Genomic DNA, 20,758 nt, shown 5'->3' on the forward strand with positions numbered 1-20,758 from the left:
CATCACAGCTCACAGCAACCTCCAACTCCTGGGCTTAAGCAATTCTCTTGCCTTAGCCTCCCAAGTAGGTGAGACTACAGGCGCCTGCCACAACGCCCGGCTATTTTTTGGTTGTATTTGTCGTTGTTTGGCAGGCCTGGGCTGGGCTTGAACCCGCCACCTCTGGTGTATGTAGCTGGCGCTTCAGCTGCTTGAACGATAGGCGCAGAGCCTCGGTATGTTTTTCAATCATTTAAACAAGCAAAAGCCATCCTTAGCTTAGGAACCCTATGAGAACAGGCAGCAGGCTAGATCTGGCTGGCAGAGGGTGATTTGCAATCCTTGTTCTAGACCTGAGCGCCACAAATGGCCAAAGCCACTCTAGCACCTGCCCCCCATGCTACATTCTCAAACTGTTTTTCCTCTCCCTGGCCACCTGGAATCTGCTCAAAACCATCCTCAGAGTTCCAGAGCACCTTGTCCTTACTAGCAAACTGTCCCCAGATTTGGGGAAACCAATACTGCTTGTTTTGCAACCCCTAAGTCCCTGGGGCCAGAGTGGTAGGAACACTCACCCTCCTGGAGGGCAGGGTATGAAGTCAAGGTCTTGGGGCTCTGGAAGAAGACAGAGGGGCAGGACTGAGTTGCCCTGCTTGGTTCCAGGCAGTTGAGGACACCTGGAGGGTGGGACAGGCACTACCTGGGCACTGGTGGTGGCAGCAGGCTCTTCAGGTGTAACCAGAGGTGCTGTCTCCAGCCAGGGTTCTGGGGAGCTGCTTGAGCTACCACTGCCCCTCCGCTCAGCAGAGGCTCTCTCTGCCCATTCCAGGGAGCCAGGATCCTTATCTGGGTCCTCAGGGGGCTGCAAGAGGCGAGGGGCTGGCTCTGGAGGCTCTTGAGGACCAGGATGAGAAGGTGAACATTCCTCAGAGTGCAAAAGACTCAGCAAGTCTTCCCGGTCAACCTCGGCAGACAAGAGCCCATGGGCATCAGTGACATCCTGGGAGGCCAAGCCATGGCCAGTGGCAATGTGTAGAGGGCAGGGGGTTCCATCTGGGGACAGGCTCACCAGATCACCTGGCAGAGCTTCAAATTGTTGGACCAGGTCCTGTACACTCGATTCATCTAGTTCCATTTGACTCAGGCTGCTGGGGCCTCCAGGCACTGGGTCCCATGGGCTGTCGGAGGTGAGGTCCTCAGAGGGCACAAGAATGTCCCTGGGCTCCTCCAAGTCCATGGCTGGAGACCCTGATGGTGATCGAGGCATTGTGAGGAATTCCATGCCTGGACTCTAAACTCAAGCTGGCATCTTCATGTGGGTGAGAGAGATCCAAAGTTAAGGCTTCCTACTTGGGCACTGTTGATAGAGAACACATGACTTAACTTCCATTGTACCCTGCAAGGAAGTTAGGATCCCCACTTTGCAGATAAGGAAACTCCAGAGAATGGGATAGGGGCTTCCTAGACTCTAGTGATCAGGAGTCACTCAAGACCTCTCCTCTCCCAACTCGTGGACTCTGTTCACTCTAGCCCCGATAATCCAAGTCCTCCTACCCTGCGACGTGAAACTCAAGTCTGGAGAGACAGTCCTGCTCACATCCTGATCCTACATTTTGATCAGAGGCAGGTCCTGTGACCACCAAACCTAATAACTCAAGACCCCAAAACAAGACTTTAGAGTTTAAAGTTCAGACCAAGGACCCCATATGTAAAACTAAAGGTCCAAGACACCACGAAGCAAACTCCAGTCTCCAAACCTTCAATGTCATAAGACCGACCGCAGACTCAGACCCCGACTTCAGAACCTAACCTATAGACCCGACCCCAGCCCGCAGTCGGACCCTAAACCTCAAGCGCCAACCCCAACCCCCGCCCTGCCCTGTCGGGACACTCACTTCCTACACTGAGGCTATCTCAACCCCGCGCAGCACCCAAGACAGCCCCAGCATATTCCGGCCGCTATCCTAGCAGCCGCAGCTCCCGGATTCTCTGCCGGGGCGCCGGCCCATCTATCCGCGGAGCGCTTGGCTCATTGGGCATGCGCGGCCTCGCGAGGCCTGCTGGGAAATGTAGTCAGATCATCTAGCCCCGCTACACCGCGTAATGGACCCGAAGTTAGTATTCCAGTCCTTGCTGCAGGCAGTGTGTGAGCTCGGGCTGGTCCCTGAACCTGTTTTCTCTACTGGGAAATAGGGTTAACAATCACTGCTTGCCTCCTATGGTTGTGATAATTATTCTAAGGGATGGCAGATGGGAAGAAGTGGAGCTGGAAATCTTAAAAGAGAAGTGTTTTCTGTGAGACTTTGGGTCACCGGAAGCAGCATGGAGACCCTGTTGAAGACAGATTTCCTGTTTGGCTCACGGCAGGGAGACAATGGCGCTCCCCGTAAGATTTGGGATTTGCCTAGAATCTTTACCTCCCTGAGCCTCAGTTCCCTCACTTATTAACTGGCGATAAAGTAGTATCTACCTCCTGGCTCGGCGCCTGTACCTTAAGCGGCTAAGGCGCCAGCCACATACACCAGAGCTGGCGGTTTTGAATCCAGCCCAGGCCTGCCAAACAACAATGACAACAACAACAAATAGCCGGGCGTTGTGGCGGGCGCCTGTAGTCCCAGCTACTTGGGAGGCTGAGGCAAGAGAATAGCTTGGCCCAGGAGTTGGAGGTTGCTGTGAGCTGTGATGCCATGGCACTCTACCTAGTGCGAGAGCATGAGGCTCTGTCTCAAAAAAAGAAAAAAAAGTATCTACCACCTAATTGTGAGTATTAAATGGGATCAAGCTGGTTAAGGATTTAGCAACAGGGTTGGAATACATTAAGAGTCTAATGTTTTTCTTTTAGGCTTTCAAGAATTGCTCATTGATGGAATCAGAAACATAAAGTGTGATATTTTAAGTAAATGTTACGTAAGTGAAGAAGGGCAATACGTCAGTGAAATACCTTTGAACGCTCCTCATACCGTAACTGAGTATGTCTGCAAAAGTCTAAAATAAAGTCACAGTAAGTAGATGCCCACTGGGAAGACTACATTTCCCAGAAATCTCTGGGACACGCAACTCCCAAGCACCCCCTGGGCCGCTGACATCTCCCGGAAGCGTGCACATGCAAGCAGCAGGCAACCCGTCATGGCTGCCAGGCGCCTCTTCGGTGCTACCTGCACGTGGGCCGGCTGGGGGGCTCGGACGCTTCTAGGCCCTGCCGCTCCTGGAAAACTCCTGATCCGAGATTATGCCAAGAAACCAGGTGAGCTGGACTAAGAGGAACCAAGATGGGGACTGTGGGTACGCGGGGAATTGGTAGTGCGCAGGCGCCGGTTGGGAAGGTGGGGTTTAGGACTCTTGCTCAAGAGCAGAGAGGACGTGGCTAGGCTCTATACGCAGGCGCAGTGTGAGGGACCTGGCATTGCCTAGAGATACATTAGGGAGCAATTAGACCCAGTTAGCAGGCGTCTGCTTGATGCCGCGGGGCAAGTGATGAGGCTGTGGGTTCTGAGGAGCAAACGCGTTTCACTACGTAGGCGCGGGTTGGTAAGGCTGGAGTTAGGGGAGAAGGGAGAGGTCGTGAACTTGACCTTGCGTTCCAATCCAGTTTCTGCTTAAAAATCACTATGTGACTTTGGGCAAACCATCCCCAGAAATTCAAAGTAATATGGGACCCATCTAAGTCTTCACCACCTAAGATCAAAATAAGGTGTTAAATTTTGCTGGATACAGCCTTGCTTGATCTCCTTTGCTGAAGAGAGGAAATTGGCAAATGTTAGGCCTTAAGACAGACACATAGCAGCCATTGGAGATGTTCTCCATGAGATAAACAGAAGGAACCAAAATAAAAAAAAAATTTATTTTTTGAGACAGTCTTAACTTTGTTGCCCTCGGTAGAGTGCTGTGGCGTCACAACTTACAGCAACTTTGAACTCTTGGGCTTAAGCTATTCTCTTGCCTCAGCCTCCCAAGTAACTGGGACCACAGGTGCCCGCCACAATGCCCGGCCATTTTTTGGTTATAGTTGTTCAGCAGGCCGGGGCTGGGCTTGAACCTGCCAGCTCCGGTGTATGTGGCTGGTGCCCTAGATGCTCAGCTATAGGTGCCAAGCCCAAAATATAATTTTTTTTGTTTGTTTTTGAGACAGAGTCTCAAGCTCTCGCCCTGAGTAGAGTGCCGTAGTGCCATGGCTCACACCAACTCCAACTCTTGGGCTCAAGCGATCCTTTGCCTCAGTTTTTCTATTTTTAGTAGACGGGGTCTGGCTTTTGCTCAGGCTTTTCTGGAACTCATGAGCTCAAGCAATCTACCTGCCTCAGCCTCCCAGAGTGCTAGGATTACAGGCGTGAGCTACTGTGCCTGGCCCCAAAATATAATCTAAAAAGAATACTCATTAATATAGGGAGCAAAAAAATAAAAGCAAAATGATTTGGTCACTCTGAGCATCAGTGTTTCTTTGCTTGCTTGCTTTTAGCACTTTATTACCCTAAGTAGAGTGCTATGGTATCACAGCTCACAACAGCCCCCAACTACTCCTGGGCTTAGGAGTTCTCTTGCCTCAACCTCCTGAGTAGCTGGGACTACAGGCTCTGCCACAATGCCCAGCTATTTTTTGTTGCAGTTTGTCTGGGGCCAGGTTCAAACCTGCCACCCTCGGTATATGGGGCCAGCACCCTACCCACTGAACCACAGATGCCACCCTGTTTTGTTTTGAGATAGAGTCTCACTGTGTTACCCTGGGTAGAGTGCTGTGGCGTCACAGCTCACAGCAACCTCAAACTCTTGGGTATAAGCAATTCTTTTGCCTCAGCCTCCCAAGGAGCTGGATCTACAGGCGCCCATCACAACACTGGGCTATTCTTTTGTTGTTGTTGTCACTGTTGTTTAGCCCTGGCTGGTTCGAACCCACCAGCTTCAGTGCATGTGGCTGACGCCCTCACCACTGAGCTATGGGTGCCGAGCCAGAATCAGTGTTATTTATTTTTATTTATTTATTTATTTATTTATTTTGAGACAGAGCCTCAAGCTGTCACCCTGGGTAGAGTGCTGTGGCATCATAGCTCACAGCAACCTCCAACTTTTGGGCTCAAGTGAGTCTCCTGCCTCAGCCTCCCAAGTAGCTGGGACCACAGGTGCCCGCCACAACGTCCGGCTATTTTTTGGTTGCAGCTGTCATTGTTGTTTGGTGGGCGCAGGCTGGATTTGAACCCGCCACCTTAGGTGTATGTGGCTGGCACCTTAGCCACTTGAGCCACAGGTGCCAAACCCGAATCAGTGTTATTTAAAGTTGCATCCATGCATGTCTAGCCAGGGCTCAAGGCCACCCAAAGAGAGTGTGGTGTGGGAAGGGAAGTCTGGCTTTCTCAGGGTGGAGCTAGGTTGAAACAACTATCTTTTTCTTCCTCCCAGTCATGAAAGGAGGCAGAGGGGGTAAAGGTGGTGTAGCCAGTGAGAGCCTGAAGGACCCTGATGTGTGCACGGACCCTGTCCGGCTCACCTCGTATGCAATGGGCGTCAACATCTACAAGGAAGGCCAAGATGTGGCCCTGAAGCCAGACGCAGAATACCCCGAGTGGTGAGTGGGCCTGGCTGTCCAATTGTCATCTCTTCTTCTGTCCCAGGGGAAGGTTGGGTATGCATTCTGGGAGAGGTGGATCACCATTCCAACCATCTGATGATGACACCTGCCAGCTAATACCTGGCTTCAGGGCAGGGGGCTTTACCACTGCCTCAGTTGTCCCATCTGTCAGTGGGGGTGATTGAGACCATCCCTCCCTCAGGGTTGTGGGGAATTCATGAGATCGGAACATATGTGAAGTGCCTAAAATGATGCCTTTTTTTTGTTTAAACAAACATTTATTGAGTGCTGGCTGAATGCCAGGCCCTGTTCTAGGCTTTGGGGGTACAAAAGGGCACACAACAGGCAAAGATCCCTACCCTGCTGGAGCTAGTTGGGGAGGCAGACAGTGAGCAGATAATGAGGCAGATATGGTGGTGACAGTCCTGGGAAAAGGGGCAGGAGAGTAAGCGACAGGGTTGGGGGCTTTGCTGGTCAAATCTGAGGTTTTTGGAGAGGGGGTTCCCTAAGGAGGGGATGCAGTGGCTGGAAGAAGCTTCAAAGAGAAGGCATAACCTATACAAAGGCCAAGAGGCAAGACCTCACCTGGCCTGTTGGAGAAACTGTGAGGAGGCCTGTGTGGCTGGAGCAGGGAAGAGAGGAGGGCAGGGAGGGGGAAGGGACCATTGGTGTAGAGTCTGGTAGACTGCAGAGAGGATTTTGCCTACGCCCCAATAGCAATGACAAGGTGTGGGAACTATTGGCATGTGCTGATCCACTGAAGCTGGGGAAGACTCAGGAAGACTTGAGTGAGTGAGTGGGCAGACTGTATAGCGTGGACAGTGGCAGGAGGCAGGAAGAAGCTTGGTGCGTACCCACCTCAGATAAGATACTAGTGCTACAGGGATGGGTGGCTCACTGTTCCATTATTGATCCTGGCCCCAAGATCATGCAGCCTCTGAGTGTGACTTGGACCCAGCCCTGCTGCCATTAGTGGAGCTCAAGGAGTCCTGATTTCCTGTCTGTGTCCCTCAGGTTATTCCAGATGAACCTGGGGCCCCCCAAAAAGCTAGAGGAGCTGGATCCTGAGACACGGGAGTATTGGCGGCTGCTGCGAAAACAAAACATCTGGCGCCACAATCGCCTGAGTAAGAACAAGAAGTTCTAGCAGGGACAGGCCAGAGCACCCTGAAGGAGGGCCCAGTGGGACACAGTATCCTACCCCCACCACCGAGGACTTTTTGCTTTTCTGGAAAAAACGTACTTGAGGTTTCTGTGTGTCTCCCTCCCACTCCCAGTAAGGCTGGATGCTGGATACTGCCTAATATTGGGCCTGCAGGGAGGTGGCTCCTCAGACTAAGGTGTCCGCATCCCCTTGGGTTCTCAGTAGGCTTTTCTCCCTGGGTCCTGGAGTTCCTTCACTCTGCCTGGGGGGCTCTCACTGAAAGCCTCTGGGGCAACTTACAGCCCAGGGATCTTGCAGTCACCACCCACATCTACTCAAAGAAGGGGAGTGGTCCTAGCTAAACCTTTCTCGGTTGCCATGGATTCAGGTCCAAAGCCATCAGAATCAGAAAAGAGTCTGGGTCTCCAAGAACTAAAATGACATTCAGACTCCAAGACTAATTCTGCCCTGTCCCAAGGAAACTCATCCTCTTAGAGGGACTCTGTGCAGCAGATTATTACGTACTTGCCCGCCCTGGGCAGGTGGAGGGTGTGAGCATGTTTTCTCTGTTGTTCCCTAAAGGCCATGCTGCCCGCTGCCTCCTTCCTGTGGTTCCCCACAGCTCTCAGGGTAAAAACCAAAGTTATAATGGCTACTATACACCTGCTCTCCCCTCCTTCTCTCCCCTCCTTCTCTCTCTCTCTTCCTTCTGCTACAGCCAAGGGCCTCATTGCTGTACCTCCACACTAGGCATGGTCCTACCCCAGGGCCTTTTGCAGGGGCTGTGCCGTCTACCTGTATCATTCTTCTCTCATCTCCTTCGGGTCTCTGCTCTAATGCCACCTTCTCCTTGAGGACTACCTGTTCATCCTATTAAAATCACATCTGCTACACTCCTGATCTTCCCTTCCTATTTTTTCTTCTCCTTCACTACCATATTCCCAGGGCCTGGTACAGGGTGATACAGGGTGGGTAGCTGGGTTGGCCATGCTGCCAATATACAGAGGATGCGGAGCCACCAGGCTCATGTATGAAGTGCCACCTAAGCACAGGGTTGAGCTGGTGATTTGACCCAAGTGTGGGTATCTGTGGCTCCTGCCCTGGGGATCACTCTAGCCCAGGCTGACCTATCCACCCCGGGTGAGGCCCCCTTGAGTTATCATGGGTCACCTACAGACTCTGGTCACACCTGGTTCCTAATCCCACAGCAGCCTCTGTGACTTAATCTGGGTGAGCCCTGGGAGATGGACTGGGATAGACAGAGTATACACCAGCTTGCCTTGGCTCAGCAGATAGAGTAAGGAAGGGGCAAGGGCAGCCTGCACATGCCCTGCATTAGCCCGTGTCTGCCTGGGAGCTGCCTGCTGCCCATCCCTGGCTTGGAGCTCAGTGGGCAAGCAGAGAGAGGTGCCAGGCTGAGCAGGAGCCACTATTGCTGCTACTTGTCACACCTGGGAAGGGAGAGGCTCTGCCTCAGGGGGCTGTGAATGGGCAAGGGCATCAAGACGGATGGCCTTACTGAACCACTACCCAGGGCTCTGGGGCAACTGTACAGCCCAGGGATCTTGCAGTCACCACCTACGTCTACTCAAAGAGGGGAGGCTGAGACTCCAGCCTGAGAGTCCTTTAGCCGCCTGGCTGGCGCTGGATGCCAGTCTCCCTGCAGGGTGGAGTGGGGTGGGGGGAGGAGGGCTGCAGGACTCCAACAGACTGTCTTGGGTCTTGACGGTGACCTAGCCTGACAGCTGGGTTGCCCCATGACCTCACCCAGACCAAAGCTCTGGCTGCTGTCACCAGGGTATGTGCCAGCCCTCGGGTCAGGACCAGGGTTGCTCGCAAGTGCCTGGCTCAGGTTGGCGGCCATGCCCTGTCTAGAGCCTGTGCATGCTCCTTGGCTAACAGCCGTAGGGATGCCTCCTCCAACGTGAAGCCATCAGTGAAGGTTGGGCTGAAGGTGTGGGGACCAAAGGACGCCTGCAGCCCTGGGCCTGGGCTTAGGAGCCGGGGGAGACCTGGCACAGCTGGGGGCCCTGGGCCCAGCCAGGGCTCCAGAGGCAGCGGCATGGTTGGGGGGCGAGCAAATGGCAATGCTGAGGCCTCAGGCAGCCTCGGGGCCACCACAGCTCCCGAGCCTGACTCCAGACGCTCCTGGCGACGCCACTTGGCCCTGCGGTTCTGGAACCATACCTGGGGGGTGCAGGGAGGTTCTGTGAGCTCAGCATGGAGCCCCTGGGGTTTCCCAGCCTCCAGGAGTCCTGCCTGCTGTCTGACCTTACTCTTACATGCTGCAGTGCTAATGTGCTTTGCTTTTTACCCCAAGAGGGGAGGTCCTCCTGCCTGGTGGCCCCATCAAGTCAGCCCCAAAGTCTTTTCAGAATTCACTCTCTCCTCATTGTTCTTTGTCCAGCCCCCTAGACTCCTAGTTACCCTTCCTGGTCTCCCTCTGCTGCTGTCAGCACAAGACCTGAGCTGCTCAGCTCAGCATTTGAGGTCTTCACAAGCTATTATCTGCTCTATTCTCTGCCTCCCTCACTGCTGGCACCTCATTCCTTTGAAGCATCCCCAACTTATCCCCTACATATCTTTGCACATGCTGTTGTGGATTCTGGAAAAATACTCTTTGCCTACCAACTGATAAACTCCTACCCAAATGTCAAAGCCTCAGCTCCCACATGCCCCCTTCCAGCCCAGATGGTCTAACAGGAAGCCTTCCCAGTTTCCCTTCTGCCTGTACATTGGAAGAGTCAATATCTGGCTTCACTTCTCTCCCCAGGCTGTGAGGAGCTGGGGGTATTCTCACCTGTACACGCACCTCAGGCAGGTGCACCTTGGCTGCCAGCTCCTCACGGCTGTACACGTCTGGGTAGTGGGAGGCCTCAAATGCCCGCTCCAGCTGATGTAGCTGGTAGGTGGTGAAGGTGGTACGGTTCCTCCGGTGCTTCTTCTTGGGGGCCTCGTCGCCTGGCCCCAGCCCTCCTCCCTCTGGTGCCAGCCCCTCTCCTGGGTTCAGGAACATGGCTTCTTACCTAGCTAGGCAGCAATAGGACAGATGGTAGTGAGATAGTCACAGGGACTGCCATCTGGGGGAGGGCAGGAAAATCCTTCCTCCCTTGGGACCTGCATTCATTCTGCTTCCCTGAGTGCTCTCCCTGACCTGAGTTGCTTGCCACTTGGTCTTTGTGTCTCTTCTTCCTTCTCTCTCCTTATTTCCTGTCCTGATTTTCTCTTTCTCTCTCTATCTCTGTTGCTGTCCCTGTCTTTATCTCTGTATGCGTGTCAAGGACCCCCACCCCAGGAAGACCCCACAAATGTCTCCACCCCTCAGGGGGTTGCTGTCCCCTACAGCTCACACTCACTGCAGCCCCTTGGTTAGTGTCCACGGGCTTCCACCCCAGTGGCCAGCACCCCATCTGCTGTGGCCTGTGGCCTGTGCTGAGCTGCTCAGGGTCGAGTAGGGGAGGATTAGTGCAGGATGATTAATGGAGGTGCCCCTCCCACTTAGGCACTGGTTGTTCTGAGCCACCCAGGGAAGACGGGGGCTCCGGGCCTGGCTCCATCAACCCCTGCAGTAAGATACCAAGGGCCTCCCCCCTCTCTGGACCTCAGTTTCCCTGGCTGTAAAATGGCCACTAGGACCTACCTTAGGGGGGGACCTCATGGTTTCTCAGTGATGTGATAAAAGTCTGGAGCGTTGTGTACCATGACTGCCATGCAGTGAGCATTGCATGTCTGCTGTGATTATTTTTATCAGCTAGGGCCCGAAAAAGGCTGTCTTAGGACTCTTGGATGTCAGAGGGGTTGGGTAGGTGAGGTCCCAAGAGAGAAGGACCACTCCAGATGGCTCCTCTAGACACCAGCCAGGGCAAGGGTTAGGGACATTTTCTCTGGGTCTTGAGATATGAGTAGAAGTTCACTATTTGTTCAATAAATCTTCATTGAGTACTTACTGTGCACCAAGTGCTGCTCACAGTAGCAGTGAGCAAAACAGAGTCATGGAGCTATCTTTCAATTGCGTGAATATGCAACAGGGGGCCAGTGAGGGACACAGCAAGGCAGGGAGAGGACACGGGGCATAGATGCTGTTTTAAGGAAGATGGTCAGAAAAGCAGGCAGGATACAAGGCTACAGATTCTGTACATGACTGGGGATGAAGCAGAGGGTACTGGGGAGCCATGGGAGAGGGTGTGTGGGTCCCAGTCGGTGGTATTTTGGACACAAACCTGTCATGGGCAAGGTGGGAGGCCAGGAGGGGGCTGAGACTGGCATGTGGGCAGGAGAGACCCGTGGTGGGTCAAAAGACAGAGTGTAGAGACTCCTAAGCCCATCACAGGACAAGTGGATTACTTCAGAGAGTGTCCTGAAAGGCAAAGCAAGTTCTGGGGAAGCCCATGTCTGATTGCAGGGGCAAGTAGGGCCAAGGTCAGTGGGCAGGGGGTTTAGGGCCAAAGGGGGCAAGCTAGGCAAGGAGGACCTAGACGCTCAAGTTCAGGCCAGAAGGACAGCTGGAGCGCTAACTTGTGGGTAAGGTGGGTAACCGGGCTATGGGCCAGGGTGCAGGATAGGGAGAGATAATTCCCCTAATTGCTTCATCACTTTAAAACGCTAACGAGCTGCTTCTAGTCTCAGGCCCCAATTAACTAATTGGCCCCAGTGGGTTAAGAGGCACAGGAGGGATGGAGGCATGAGGTACAGGGGGGCTTTAGGCGACTTAGAAGGATGGACTAAAGCTCCAGACGCTGTGTCAGCTTAGAGGACCGGATTAGGAGTGCAGGGCCAAAGGGACAAGCACTCCCTGCCTAGTCCCCACCATCCAGTGGATCAGGCAGGTGCCAGGCCACCCTGAGTCCTTCTAGCCCCCACCCTTCAGTTTCCTCCCAGAAAGAACCACTAAACCTTTTCTGGTGCTGGTGGGGAAACCATGCCAGAGGGTGGGTGGTGCTTTAGGGGGGCATGCAGGAAGTCAGCATGACCTTGGATGTCTGCTTCAGGCTCTGCTTGAGCAGAGGTGGGTCAGCTGAGTGTGAGAGTAGGGTGGGGTCTATCTGACGGCCCCTCCCAGCTCAGGGGTCTTGGGGTGGGGGCCACATCCAGCTGGGCCAGAGACATCCTGCCTCGTAGCCCAAATATCCCCAGGGCTGTCTGGGTGGGAAAATCAAGAGAGCAGGTGATGGGCAGTCATAGCAATAACAGCACCAGCTGTAGGTCTGCCCTGGAGTGTCCAGCCCTTCACTGGAGAGAGCCCTAAGGGTCCTCATGCCTCTCTGGACAAAAGTGCCTTTTCCATGAAGGAGGCTGCAGTGGCCTAAGGGGGAGCAGCTTGTCCAGGAGGGGAACAGCTCACCTCAGTCTCCCAGGACTTTTCTGATTCTAGCACTAAAGCCCTTCACCCTGGAAAAGCCCTCCGTCCTAAGCAAACTGGATGGTTGGTGACCCTGGGACTAGAGACACATAGTTAGGGTCAAGTCAGGGCTGACCTGGGATGTTCAGGGCCACAGAAGGGCCAGGACACCTCACCAGTACTTCCAGTGTTTCTCAGCAATTCTGTCCCCCACAATCACTGAGTCAGGCTACTAGGCCTCTGGACATCTTGGACATTGGCCTGCCTTTGTCCAAGGGCAGTGTCACCTATGAACTGTCACCACAGAGGTTGTGGTGATGCCTAATGCCCGGAAGGACCTGGCATACAGTAGGTGCTAATTAAGTGCTTCTTGAGTTAACAGAGGGATGAGTGGGTGGGTGGATACATGCATGGATGGATTGGTGGGTGGGTGGGTGGAAAGATGAGAGGATAGATGGGTGGGTGGATGGATCAATGGGAGTAATGAATGGATGGGTGAGAGATAGGGATGGGTGATGGATGGTGAACAGGAGGGAGCCTCCCTTTCTCTTGGAATGTGTCTCCTTACCCCTGTGACTGGGGTTTGAGTTTCCAGTTGGAACAGAAGTGGGAGAGGTCTGAGCTGCCAGAGGAAGGAATGAAGCAGATTGGCCTCAGGCCCAGACAGGCCCAGGTTCAAATCCTGGCTCTTCTATCTCCTCTCAGGGCAACCTGGTGCCCATGACCTGCCCTCTCTGAGTCTGGGTGTTCTTGTGAAATGGGTGTAACCTTGGCACTCACTTCATGTAGCATTGTTGGGATTTGACCTGAAAGCTTTGGATACGGAGGTCAGCCTCTGAATGGGGGAGACAGCTGGAGAATGAAGGTGGCTTCTCCAGGGCCACTGAATGGGGCTACCACTGTGTCAGAAGACCCTCCCAGGGCTCCCATAATGCCCTCTCCACAGGGCAGGGGCTGTGGGCTGTGAAGGAAGTGTGGTAAAAGAGCAAACCCAGACCTTGAGGGCTCTGGGCAGTCTCTCCAGATCTCTTGGTCTTGGGACCTCAGGATTGGGGTGGGGTCCCCAACACTGAAAACTGCATCCTGGTACTGCAGTGGGGAGCCCATGGCCAATGGCAAGTGGGCCCCTGCCCAGAAGTTCCCTAGAGAACTGTCTGCAAGTGAACCTGGGAGGACCCTCAATGGGCAGTAATGGGGAAGTCCATGTGTGAATCTACCTGACTGTAGGAGGTAGGGGGTTTGGGGATGGTGGGTCCCTAAGACTTAGTAGGTGATCAGTGAGATCCCCATGAATTGATCACTGTTTAGTGGGGCACTGTGGTCTCTAAAGAGAAGGGAGATCACCTCAGGTGGAGGGTACACAAGAGTATCTGGATGTGGACCTCTAAGGGAGGATCCCAGGATACCCCATGCCATAGGGATGCCAGAGAGCAGGTCACCAACGGGAAGCCCCCTACCATGGGTCAGAGGGCACAGGAGTCACAGAAAGACACTGACATCCACAGTCCTTGGAACTGGTGTTTATCGAGATGATACTCCTTCACTTTTGCAGGTCTGGGGTGTCCACGGGCTGCCCAGCCCTCCAACATGGGCCTGCCCCTGCCCTGAGAGGGCAGCTCTTTGGCTGTGACTCTCCCTAGACCCAGTCTGTGCCTTTGCATTGTGCTCCCCACTAGCTCAGTCTTCTGGGGCCTATGGCCCCACCGGGTGGCATCAGGGCTCCTGGCTTCGGGGTGAAGTGGAGCCGTCGGCCTCCTGCCCTCCAGCAGGGGCTGAGGTGTTTGCACTGCGCAACTCCCGGGCCAGCTTCTCAGCTAGTTTGCGGAAGGGTGGCCGGCGGGCAGGCTCTGCTTCCCAGCAGCTGCCCATGAGGGCGTGGACAGGACCTGGACAGCCCTCAGGAGGCTCCATGCGATACCCCTTTTCTACAGCCTCGGACACCTCCTTCAGTGACTGTGGACAGAGGGCATGCCAGCATTGGGTGAGGAGACAGGGCCACAGTCCCTAGACCCACAGGTGCCTAGCACCTCCCCCGGCCTCACTCACCATCTTGGGGTATGGAGCCCGTCCATATGAGAAGACCTCCCAGAGTAGCACCCCAAAACTCCAGACATCTGACTTGCTGGTAAACTTCTGTGGGGTCCAAGATCAGAGTGAAGGGGGTCCCCCTCAGAGTTTCTGCTTCATCCACTGCTTCCTCCAGGAAGACCTCCTGGGTTGATCCTTGCTCTCTGGTCTCCACCCAATAGACTCCTCTTCCCAGACCCCCACAGCCTAGTCCAGCTCAGCCTCCCAAGCAGGGAGAGGCCTGGCTAGTCTCAGTGTTGAGCCCAAGCCTGTTTCATGGATGGGGAAATTGAGGCCCGGAAAGGGGCTACAACGAATAATTATGGGCCAAGTGTTTACTGGGGAGGCAGAGTCATTTTCCTTGCAGATTCTGAGAGGCCAAGGGACATGCCCAGGGTCACAAAGCAGAACTGGGGTGCCAAGCTTGCTCCGTCAGACTCCTCACTTCCTAAGCCCCAGGGGTGGGCAGAGGGGGGCTCACCCCATGTTTGAGAGCCTCAGGTGCTGTCCACTTGACTGGCAGCCGGCTTGAGTCTAGCCCCTTCTGCTCAGCCTTAGCCAGGCCGAAGTCGCTAACCTTGGCCACCAGGTCCTCAGAGACAAGGATGTTGCGGGCAGCCAGGTCTCGGTGCACCAGCTTTTTGCCTTCTAGGTACTCCATGCCCTCTGCCACGTGCCTGGGGGTTGTGGATTGTGGAACAGGCTCCTCTCTGCTGTGACTCACTTTCCCTCCCCTCACCCTTGCCCCCAAGCCCCACTCACAGAGAAAACTGCAGGAGCTGGGCAGTGTTCACAAGGGCCCGGCCTCGGGTGCGCAGGAAGTTCACTAGGTTGCCCTGTTGGGGAGTGGGAGACAGCAGGGTGGGGGTGCTTGAAGCTGCTTGGCTGCAACCCCAGCCACCCACCCTTTCCCTAGGCCTGCCCCACCTTGCTGACGTGCTCCATGACGATGTACAGCCCCTGGTGCAGAATCACACCCAGGAGTCGCACTAGGTTCTTGTGCTGCATCTTCCTGGGGGATGGGTGGGGGTGTTGAGGGTGGGGCCGTGACCCCTGACCCTAGGGCCCCCCACCCCCACCCCAGGAACTCACGTCATGACAGCCGTCTCATCCAGGAAGGCCTGGGCTGTCACATCACACTTGATGTTCTTTACAGCCACCTTCTGCCCCAGGTACTCACCCTGCAGGACAGCTGGGGCATGGGGTGGGGGTGGGGATCAGGACCTCCAACAGAAATGGGGACAGACAGATGGACAAATAGACCCACCCACACTGGCACAGCTGCAGGTCCCCAGACCTCAATAAAACCTCCATCAGTGCAAGTTCCAGACCTCAGATCAAAGAGACTCCACAACACCAGTACCATCATCTATTTTGGCAAGGCCCTCGAGCTCAAAATGTTTGTTACATTTTTAAATGGTTAAAAAAAAAAGGAATACTAAGGGTTCCAAAGTTTGTCATATACACATACTGAGGTAAAATGGAAAACTATAGCTAAATGTACCTTTATTTACAAAATATTCATTACAAAATATTTGATAATGGTTGTTATATAAATATACTTAAAATATGTAATATAAAATGTAGTACGGGTTGGTTAATTTTTCCTGTTTATGGAGACCTTTGGGACATCCTGTATTTCATGACACATGAATTGTACAGAATTCAAATTTCTGTGCCACAGTTTCCATGGCCACACGCATTTGTTTACATATTGTCTGTGGCTGCTTCAATGCAGCAATGGCAGGGTTGAGTGGTGGTGACAGGGACTATCTGGTCCACAGAATCAAAAATATTCAAAATCTGGCCTTTTACAGAGTCAGTTGACCCCTGACCTCAGCCCTGGAGCCTTCCAGAATAATTTCAGGGAATGACATTCCAAGCACAGGGATCCACCAACAATACAAGAGCCTGGAAATGTGAAGGAATCGCTAACATGTTATAGATGCCTGCTTGGGTCAACTTTCTGCTCACCACAGCTGCGGTTACCCTCCATTACCCATTACAGAAGGAGAAGCTGAGGCTCAGGGAGAGGAGATGCTTATCCTTAGTCACACAGCTAGCAGGTGGTGAAGTATGGATCTGAATTCAGCTCTAACTTCAAAGCCTCAGTAGATAGCCCCCTTTCTTCAGCCTACCCCCCCAATCCCTCACTCACCTCCAAATTCGCCCTCTCCAATCTGTGCTCCCAGTGTCAAATGCTGCAGGTTCAGTAACCAGCCAGCTGTGGAATGAAGACCTGGTTAGAGGGGTGATGGGCTCTCCCAACCCCTTCTATCAGGGACTCTACCTGGTGAGAGACCAGGTGATGTCCCCCACAGAGCCATACAATGTGGACACACATTTGAGTAGCTGTGGTTCCCAGCAATGCCTCTAGGGCTTATCTGAGATACCCAACTCCTGGTACCAATTATTGTTGTTGCTGACCTGAGCAACAAGGAATTTAGAGGAGGGATAATGGTTGGGAATGGCTAAAGCTGGGGTCCTGGCTCAGACCCTTAGGCCTCAGGCTTGCCCTCTGGGAACTCCCCAGGGGACAGTACCAGAAAATCCTGGTCTCAGAGACAGCCCTGTCTGGGACCTTTTCTCTTCTGCAACTTGGAGACTTTATGTTTTTCCAAATGCTTGTGGGCACTTCCCTTTACAGTCCTTTACCTCTGACCACCCAGGAATACACACAGAACAAAAAATACAACAGACATGGAGACCACTAAAGGTTCCAGAATCTTCCAGGGCTCTGCCTACCCCCATCTCTTTTCTCAAGCATTTCTTTGTTCTCCCCTCCACTTCCTTCTAGTTCAGTGGTTCTCAACTTTCCTAATGCCTCGACCATTTAATACAGTTCCCACGGGTCGTGACCCACAGGTTCAGAACCACTGTTCTAGTTGGTTCTACAGACCTCCTCCTCTTTCTCTCTAAGCCCCTCCTCCAATGCTCAAGCTCTTAAGGTATGATTAGTCAGGGTCACACTAGTCTCCACTTAAGATGCCTTTCCTGAGAGGTCCAGGTTTCCCTGGGAGAGACACATGCTTCCAAAGAGACCGATATGATAATAAGGCGCAAAGACTGTAGGGGTGGCTGTGGCTTGGTGGGTGAATAGTGGGGCAAGGCATTTGCATTGGCCTTAAATACTGAGGATTTCACTACTCAAGGGCTGGGAAAGCTTTTGAGGTGAAGGAAACAGAATGCACAATGGCACAAAGGCACGAAAGAAACCAGGATTGACACAATTGCACTGGGAGGGGGTGGGTGTGGAAGGGCTTTGGAGATGAGCCTGAAAAGGTGTCTCAGGCCATGGAGACAGGTTCCAGAAGGTAGCAGAGCCACGGGGCCTCCCTCCCAGAAGGGAATGCCAGAGGATGGGAGGGTCCATATTTGGGCCTAGGTTTGGGGGAGGAGGGCTCAGCTGACATTGCAGATGGTGAAGACATGGGAGAAACAGCAGTTATGAGGATCTATTTAATTGGGGGGACTAATCCACGTTTGGGGGTGCCCCCTGGCTGCCCAGGCTGAGCTAACGGGGTACAGAGGGGTCTATCCTGCTGGGGACTGGGCCCTACCCTTGGCCAGCTCCTCCTCTGCCGACCTGGTGCCCTGCTTCCTTTTTGGTTTCATGAGCTTGGTGCAGATGGCCCCCTTGTCCTTGCTGTAATGCTGCAGCAGGACAGAGGCAGCTGTGAGCACAGCCCCGCATACGGGAAACCGGAGCACCCTGTCCCCTTCCCGAGTGGTCTCTGGGTGGGGTGGGCAGGAGCTGGGGAAGAGGACAGGGGCTTGGTTCCCAGCAAGGTGCCACAGTGCCATTTCCATGGGAATGGGGAAGGAGGCAGGCTAGGAGGAAAAGGGAGGCTCCTGTCAGTGGGGATATCCTCTGAATTGATGTCAATGTGGAGGTTCCTGGGGGCCCCTAGGGGAGTCACCCAGGCCACCTGTGGGGTAGGAGGTCCACAGGGTTCGGTTCCTCTATCTCTGCGTTAGGGAGGCTCCTACTCTGGGGGTGCCTGTGTCTGCCCTTCTGCCAAAAATGGGATAGGGGCCTGGGAGACCCAGGGAATCACCCCTCCATCTCCTTGAGTCTCTGGGACCAGCCAGCTGCAGGGCCGGTAGGGGTGTGGCTTTGAGGCCATGGCAGCACCTCAACCATGTCCATCAGGTTGCAGAAGCAGACGACCTCGTCAATGGTGAGGTGGCCGTCACGGTGCAGCACGCGGTAGTGAATAACATCGCGGCCGAAGCTCACACACAGCACATAGTCACCGGGGTGCCGAGCAGACTCGCGCACCAGGAACAACCCATCTTCAGGTGGCTGCAGCTGCTGCACGGCCTCCTGGCCTGAGATCTTGCCATGGAACCACCTGCGACCACAGGAGGGCTGGGTAGGGCAGCGCTGGCTGGCGCCCCTGACCCCACCACTCTCCATCCCCACTCTCAGGTCCGCACCACCCACTCACGGCATGAGGCTGAGTTTGGGGTCTGCAGAGAGGGCCTCGCGCTCCCTCAGCGCGCTGGCCGCCAGCAGCCCCTCCTGCCCGCTGGCGTGGTGCTTGGCGCGGTACCAGCTCTTGCTCTGCTGGGGAGCAGCCAGGGGTCGGTGGGGCGTCCGGGAAGCCCCCAACCCAGAGCACATGCACCCGCCAGCCACTGCTCACCTCGCAGGCCTCCAGGATGGTGACCACATCGCCCTTGTGGAAGGCCAGCTCCCCTGGCTTGGGGCGGGTGTGCTCACACTTGGTGATGCATTGGGTGCCCGGGGCCCAGCGCCTCTGGGGTGGGATAGGATGGAGGGGACATTAGGGAGGAGAGAGAGGACAGGAGGGAAAAAGAAGAATTGGGAAAGAGACAGACAGCACACCACAGAGAGACAGGGACAGAGAAAACAGGGCAAAGGAGAAAAAGAGAGGAGGAGAGAGGTCAAGAAATATTAGTCACACATGGAGAGGCCCAGACCGAAGGTGAGGAAGCCAAGGTGGCCTAGAGCACTAGGAAGAGAGTAGCGCCCCCCAGGAAGGAATTGCGGCTGTGCACAGAGTTGAGCAAGGTGGAAGGCAGAGGTAATCAGGCTGGGGTTACTCACCGTTGGCATCCTGGCAGAGATAGGAGAGGGGTGCCAGGCTCGGAGGAAGCGCGGGCTCACCTGGGGAGGGGGCACAGTCAAGCCCCAGGGCCCAGATACAAGCTGGGCTGGGTATCCCAGGTCCAGTTCCTGCCACTTTCCAGCATAGGCCAGGTGAGGGTGACAGTTGGAGGTAGAGAGAGCCCCCTCTAAAGATATCCCCTAGGCAGGGACCCAGACACTGGTCCCCTAGCTCCCTTTGGGGAGGTGATCTTTACACAGGGAAGCTCCTTAGCAGACTCACAGCCCTGACATGCCAGTGAGGAAACCATGGAGCCTCTCCCTGCCATTGTCCCCAAAGGGAAGCTGAGGTACAAGAAAGGCACACAGCAAGTGGCTACAGTCTGGGGCAAGGGGAATGGCCTGGCTCAGGAGTCAGCCACACAGTAAGTGGGGAACTAGCTGCCTGTTAATCCAACCTGGTTCTTCCTCTTTTCTGGTAAGTGGGCAGGGGCAGAGCAAGAAATAGGGGATGAGTCAAGGTCATTCCCAAGAATGACCTGGGGGTGGAGGGGGAGCAGAGGGGGGAGAAATGCAGCCCTACTGCCTTTCTCTGAGAGGCCCCCAGTTAAGCCTCTGTGATGCTCCCCCAACCCAGGACAAACAAGGTCTTCCATTGCTTCTGGGTGGGGGACCCTCTTTGCCTCCATCTCCCCCACCAGGGTGGCTGGGCAATGGGGGTAAGGGAAAAGGTGAGGCTCAGTTTCTCCACTGTGTGCCTCCCATAAATCTTCCAGCCCCACGTGCACTCACACACATACCAATCCATATACACAAGAGCACACAGAAACGCTTAGGTAGCCACAGGGCACAGGGGTATATGCAAGCAAAGGAATATGTCCACCTAGAGACAAGTGTGCACAACTCTATGCGTGGGTACACACGCACAGACGCTGAACACCAGGGAACGCATACACCTGTCCCCTGCTCCCAAAACACACACACACATACACTTGAACACCTGGGTGCCAGCTGCGGGGCCACCCAGGCACTCAGAGCTGTACGCAGGGCCGCGCACACGCATCTCGGTCACACGCGTCCAGCCCTCCACGTGGACGCGCAGATACACACACCCGGGGCTCGTAGCCGCGCACACTTGCACCCAAGAAAATACACCCCAGCCCCATCCACTCCTGATCCGATCCCCTCTGACTACCCTCCGCCCCAGACGCGCACCCGCTGCGCCAGGACGCGCAGTCGCGCGCGCACCAGCCCCTCCTGCGCACGTCCCAGGCCTCCAGAGCCCTCTGGGTTCAGTACTCCCCGCCTCGGGGAGTCTCCCCTCCCATCCCCGGCTGACGCGCTCACCTGCTCAGGGGGCGCCCCCAGGCCGCGCCCCGCGCGCGCCCCCAGGAGGGCCCCAGTGACCAGGCTGCGCACCTCGAGGCGGTCCTGGCTGCACAACTTGGAGCAAGTTGCTCCGTTTCCTCATTTTGGGGGCGAAGGATGGTCGGGGAGTGGGGGGAAGCGGGAGGCGCCACGGCCTAGGAGGCCCCCGCGGGTCCTAGCGCCGGCCGCACTGCGGTCTGCTCCGCGCGCCGCCGCTGCCGCGGGCCC

At 54.9% G+C, this 20,758-nt stretch overlaps 4 protein-coding genes across 4 annotated transcripts in view; 1 reads left to right on the forward strand and 3 right to left on the reverse strand.

Annotated features, from left to right (window-relative positions):
* APBA3 (amyloid beta precursor protein binding family A member 3) overlaps positions 1–2,002 on the reverse strand; it is an 8,686-nt gene extending 6,684 nt beyond the window's left edge. Inside the window, exons 1-3 of the mRNA XM_023512589.1 lie at positions 1,875–2,002; positions 680–1,336; positions 555–594 (exon numbers count right to left, since the gene is read on the reverse strand). Of these exons, the coding sequence (XP_023368357.1) occupies positions 555–594; positions 680–1,261 (622 nt within the window). The 5' untranslated portion in view covers positions 1,262–1,336; positions 1,875–2,002. The remainder of the gene's footprint in view (positions 1–554; positions 595–679; positions 1,337–1,874) is intronic.
* A 692-nt stretch (positions 2,003–2,694) lies between these two features.
* On the forward strand, positions 2,695–7,576 carry MRPL54 (mitochondrial ribosomal protein L54). The gene is made up of 4 exons (XM_003788869.3): positions 2,695–2,739; positions 2,822–3,223; positions 5,371–5,536; positions 6,554–7,576. Exons 2-4 carry the CDS (start codon positions 2,989–2,991, stop codon positions 6,684–6,686), a joined length of 534 nt encoding a protein of 177 aa, XP_003788917.2. The 5' UTR covers positions 2,695–2,739; positions 2,822–2,988; the 3' UTR covers positions 6,687–7,576.
* Positions 7,577–8,368: 792 nt separating this feature from the next.
* RAX2 (retina and anterior neural fold homeobox 2) lies at positions 8,369–9,728 on the reverse strand. Its single transcript, XM_003788870.2, has 2 exons — positions 9,484–9,728; positions 8,369–8,870 (listed from the first exon to the last, which is right to left on the reverse strand). The coding sequence occupies exons 1-2, from the start codon at positions 9,697–9,699 to the stop codon at positions 8,532–8,534; spliced, it is 555 nt and encodes a 184-aa protein (XP_003788918.1). The 5' UTR covers positions 9,700–9,728; the 3' UTR covers positions 8,369–8,531.
* A 3,796-nt stretch (positions 9,729–13,524) lies between these two features.
* On the reverse strand, positions 13,525–20,758 carry MATK (megakaryocyte-associated tyrosine kinase). Its single transcript, XM_003788743.1, has 14 exons — positions 20,510–20,758; positions 19,420–19,637; positions 19,163–19,222; positions 18,738–18,851; positions 18,540–18,655; positions 18,224–18,443; positions 17,649–17,742; positions 16,247–16,312; positions 15,181–15,280; positions 15,016–15,100; positions 14,851–14,924; positions 14,570–14,765; positions 14,068–14,154; positions 13,525–13,974 (listed from the first exon to the last, which is right to left on the reverse strand). Exons 2-14 carry the CDS (start codon positions 19,489–19,491, stop codon positions 13,735–13,737), a joined length of 1,524 nt encoding a protein of 507 aa, XP_003788791.1. The 5' UTR covers positions 19,492–19,637; positions 20,510–20,758; the 3' UTR covers positions 13,525–13,734.

Source organism: Otolemur garnettii, unplaced genomic scaffold (assembly GCF_000181295.1).
Source record: "Otolemur garnettii isolate 467f Iridium unplaced genomic scaffold, OtoGar3 scaffold00029, whole genome shotgun sequence".
Taxonomy (NCBI): Eukaryota; Metazoa; Chordata; class Mammalia; order Primates; family Galagidae; genus Otolemur; species Otolemur garnettii.

Coding starts and splice junctions, on each gene's coding strand:
- MRPL54 (XM_003788869.3), top strand. CDS start 2,989: ATGCCCACTGGGAAGACTACATTTCCCAGAAATCTCTGGGACACGCAA. Junction 3,224..5,370: donor AGATTATGCCAAGAAACCAG/GTGAGCTGGACT, acceptor TCTTCCTCCCAG/TCATGAAAGGAGGCAGAGGG. Junction 5,537..6,553: donor GACGCAGAATACCCCGAGTG/GTGAGTGGGCCT, acceptor TGTGTCCCTCAG/GTTATTCCAGATGAACCTGG.
- RAX2 (XM_003788870.2), bottom strand. CDS start 9,699: ATGTTCCTGAACCCAGGAGAGGGGCTGGCACCAGAGGGAGGAGGGCTG. Junction 8,871..9,483: donor TGCCTGAGGTGCGTGTACAG/GTGAGAATACCC, acceptor TGCACCCCCCAG/GTATGGTTCCAGAACCGCAG.
- MATK (XM_003788743.1), bottom strand. CDS start 19,491: ATGGCAGGGAGAGGCTCCATGGTTTCCTCACTGGCATGTCAGGGCTGT. Junction 18,444..18,539: donor CCCAAACTCAGCCTCATGCC/GTGAGTGGGTGG, acceptor CTGTGGTCGCAG/GTGGTTCCATGGCAAGATCT. Junction 14,766..14,850: donor CAGCTCCTGCAGTTTTCTCT/GTGAGTGGGGCT, acceptor CACAACCCCCAG/GCACGTGGCAGAGGGCATGG.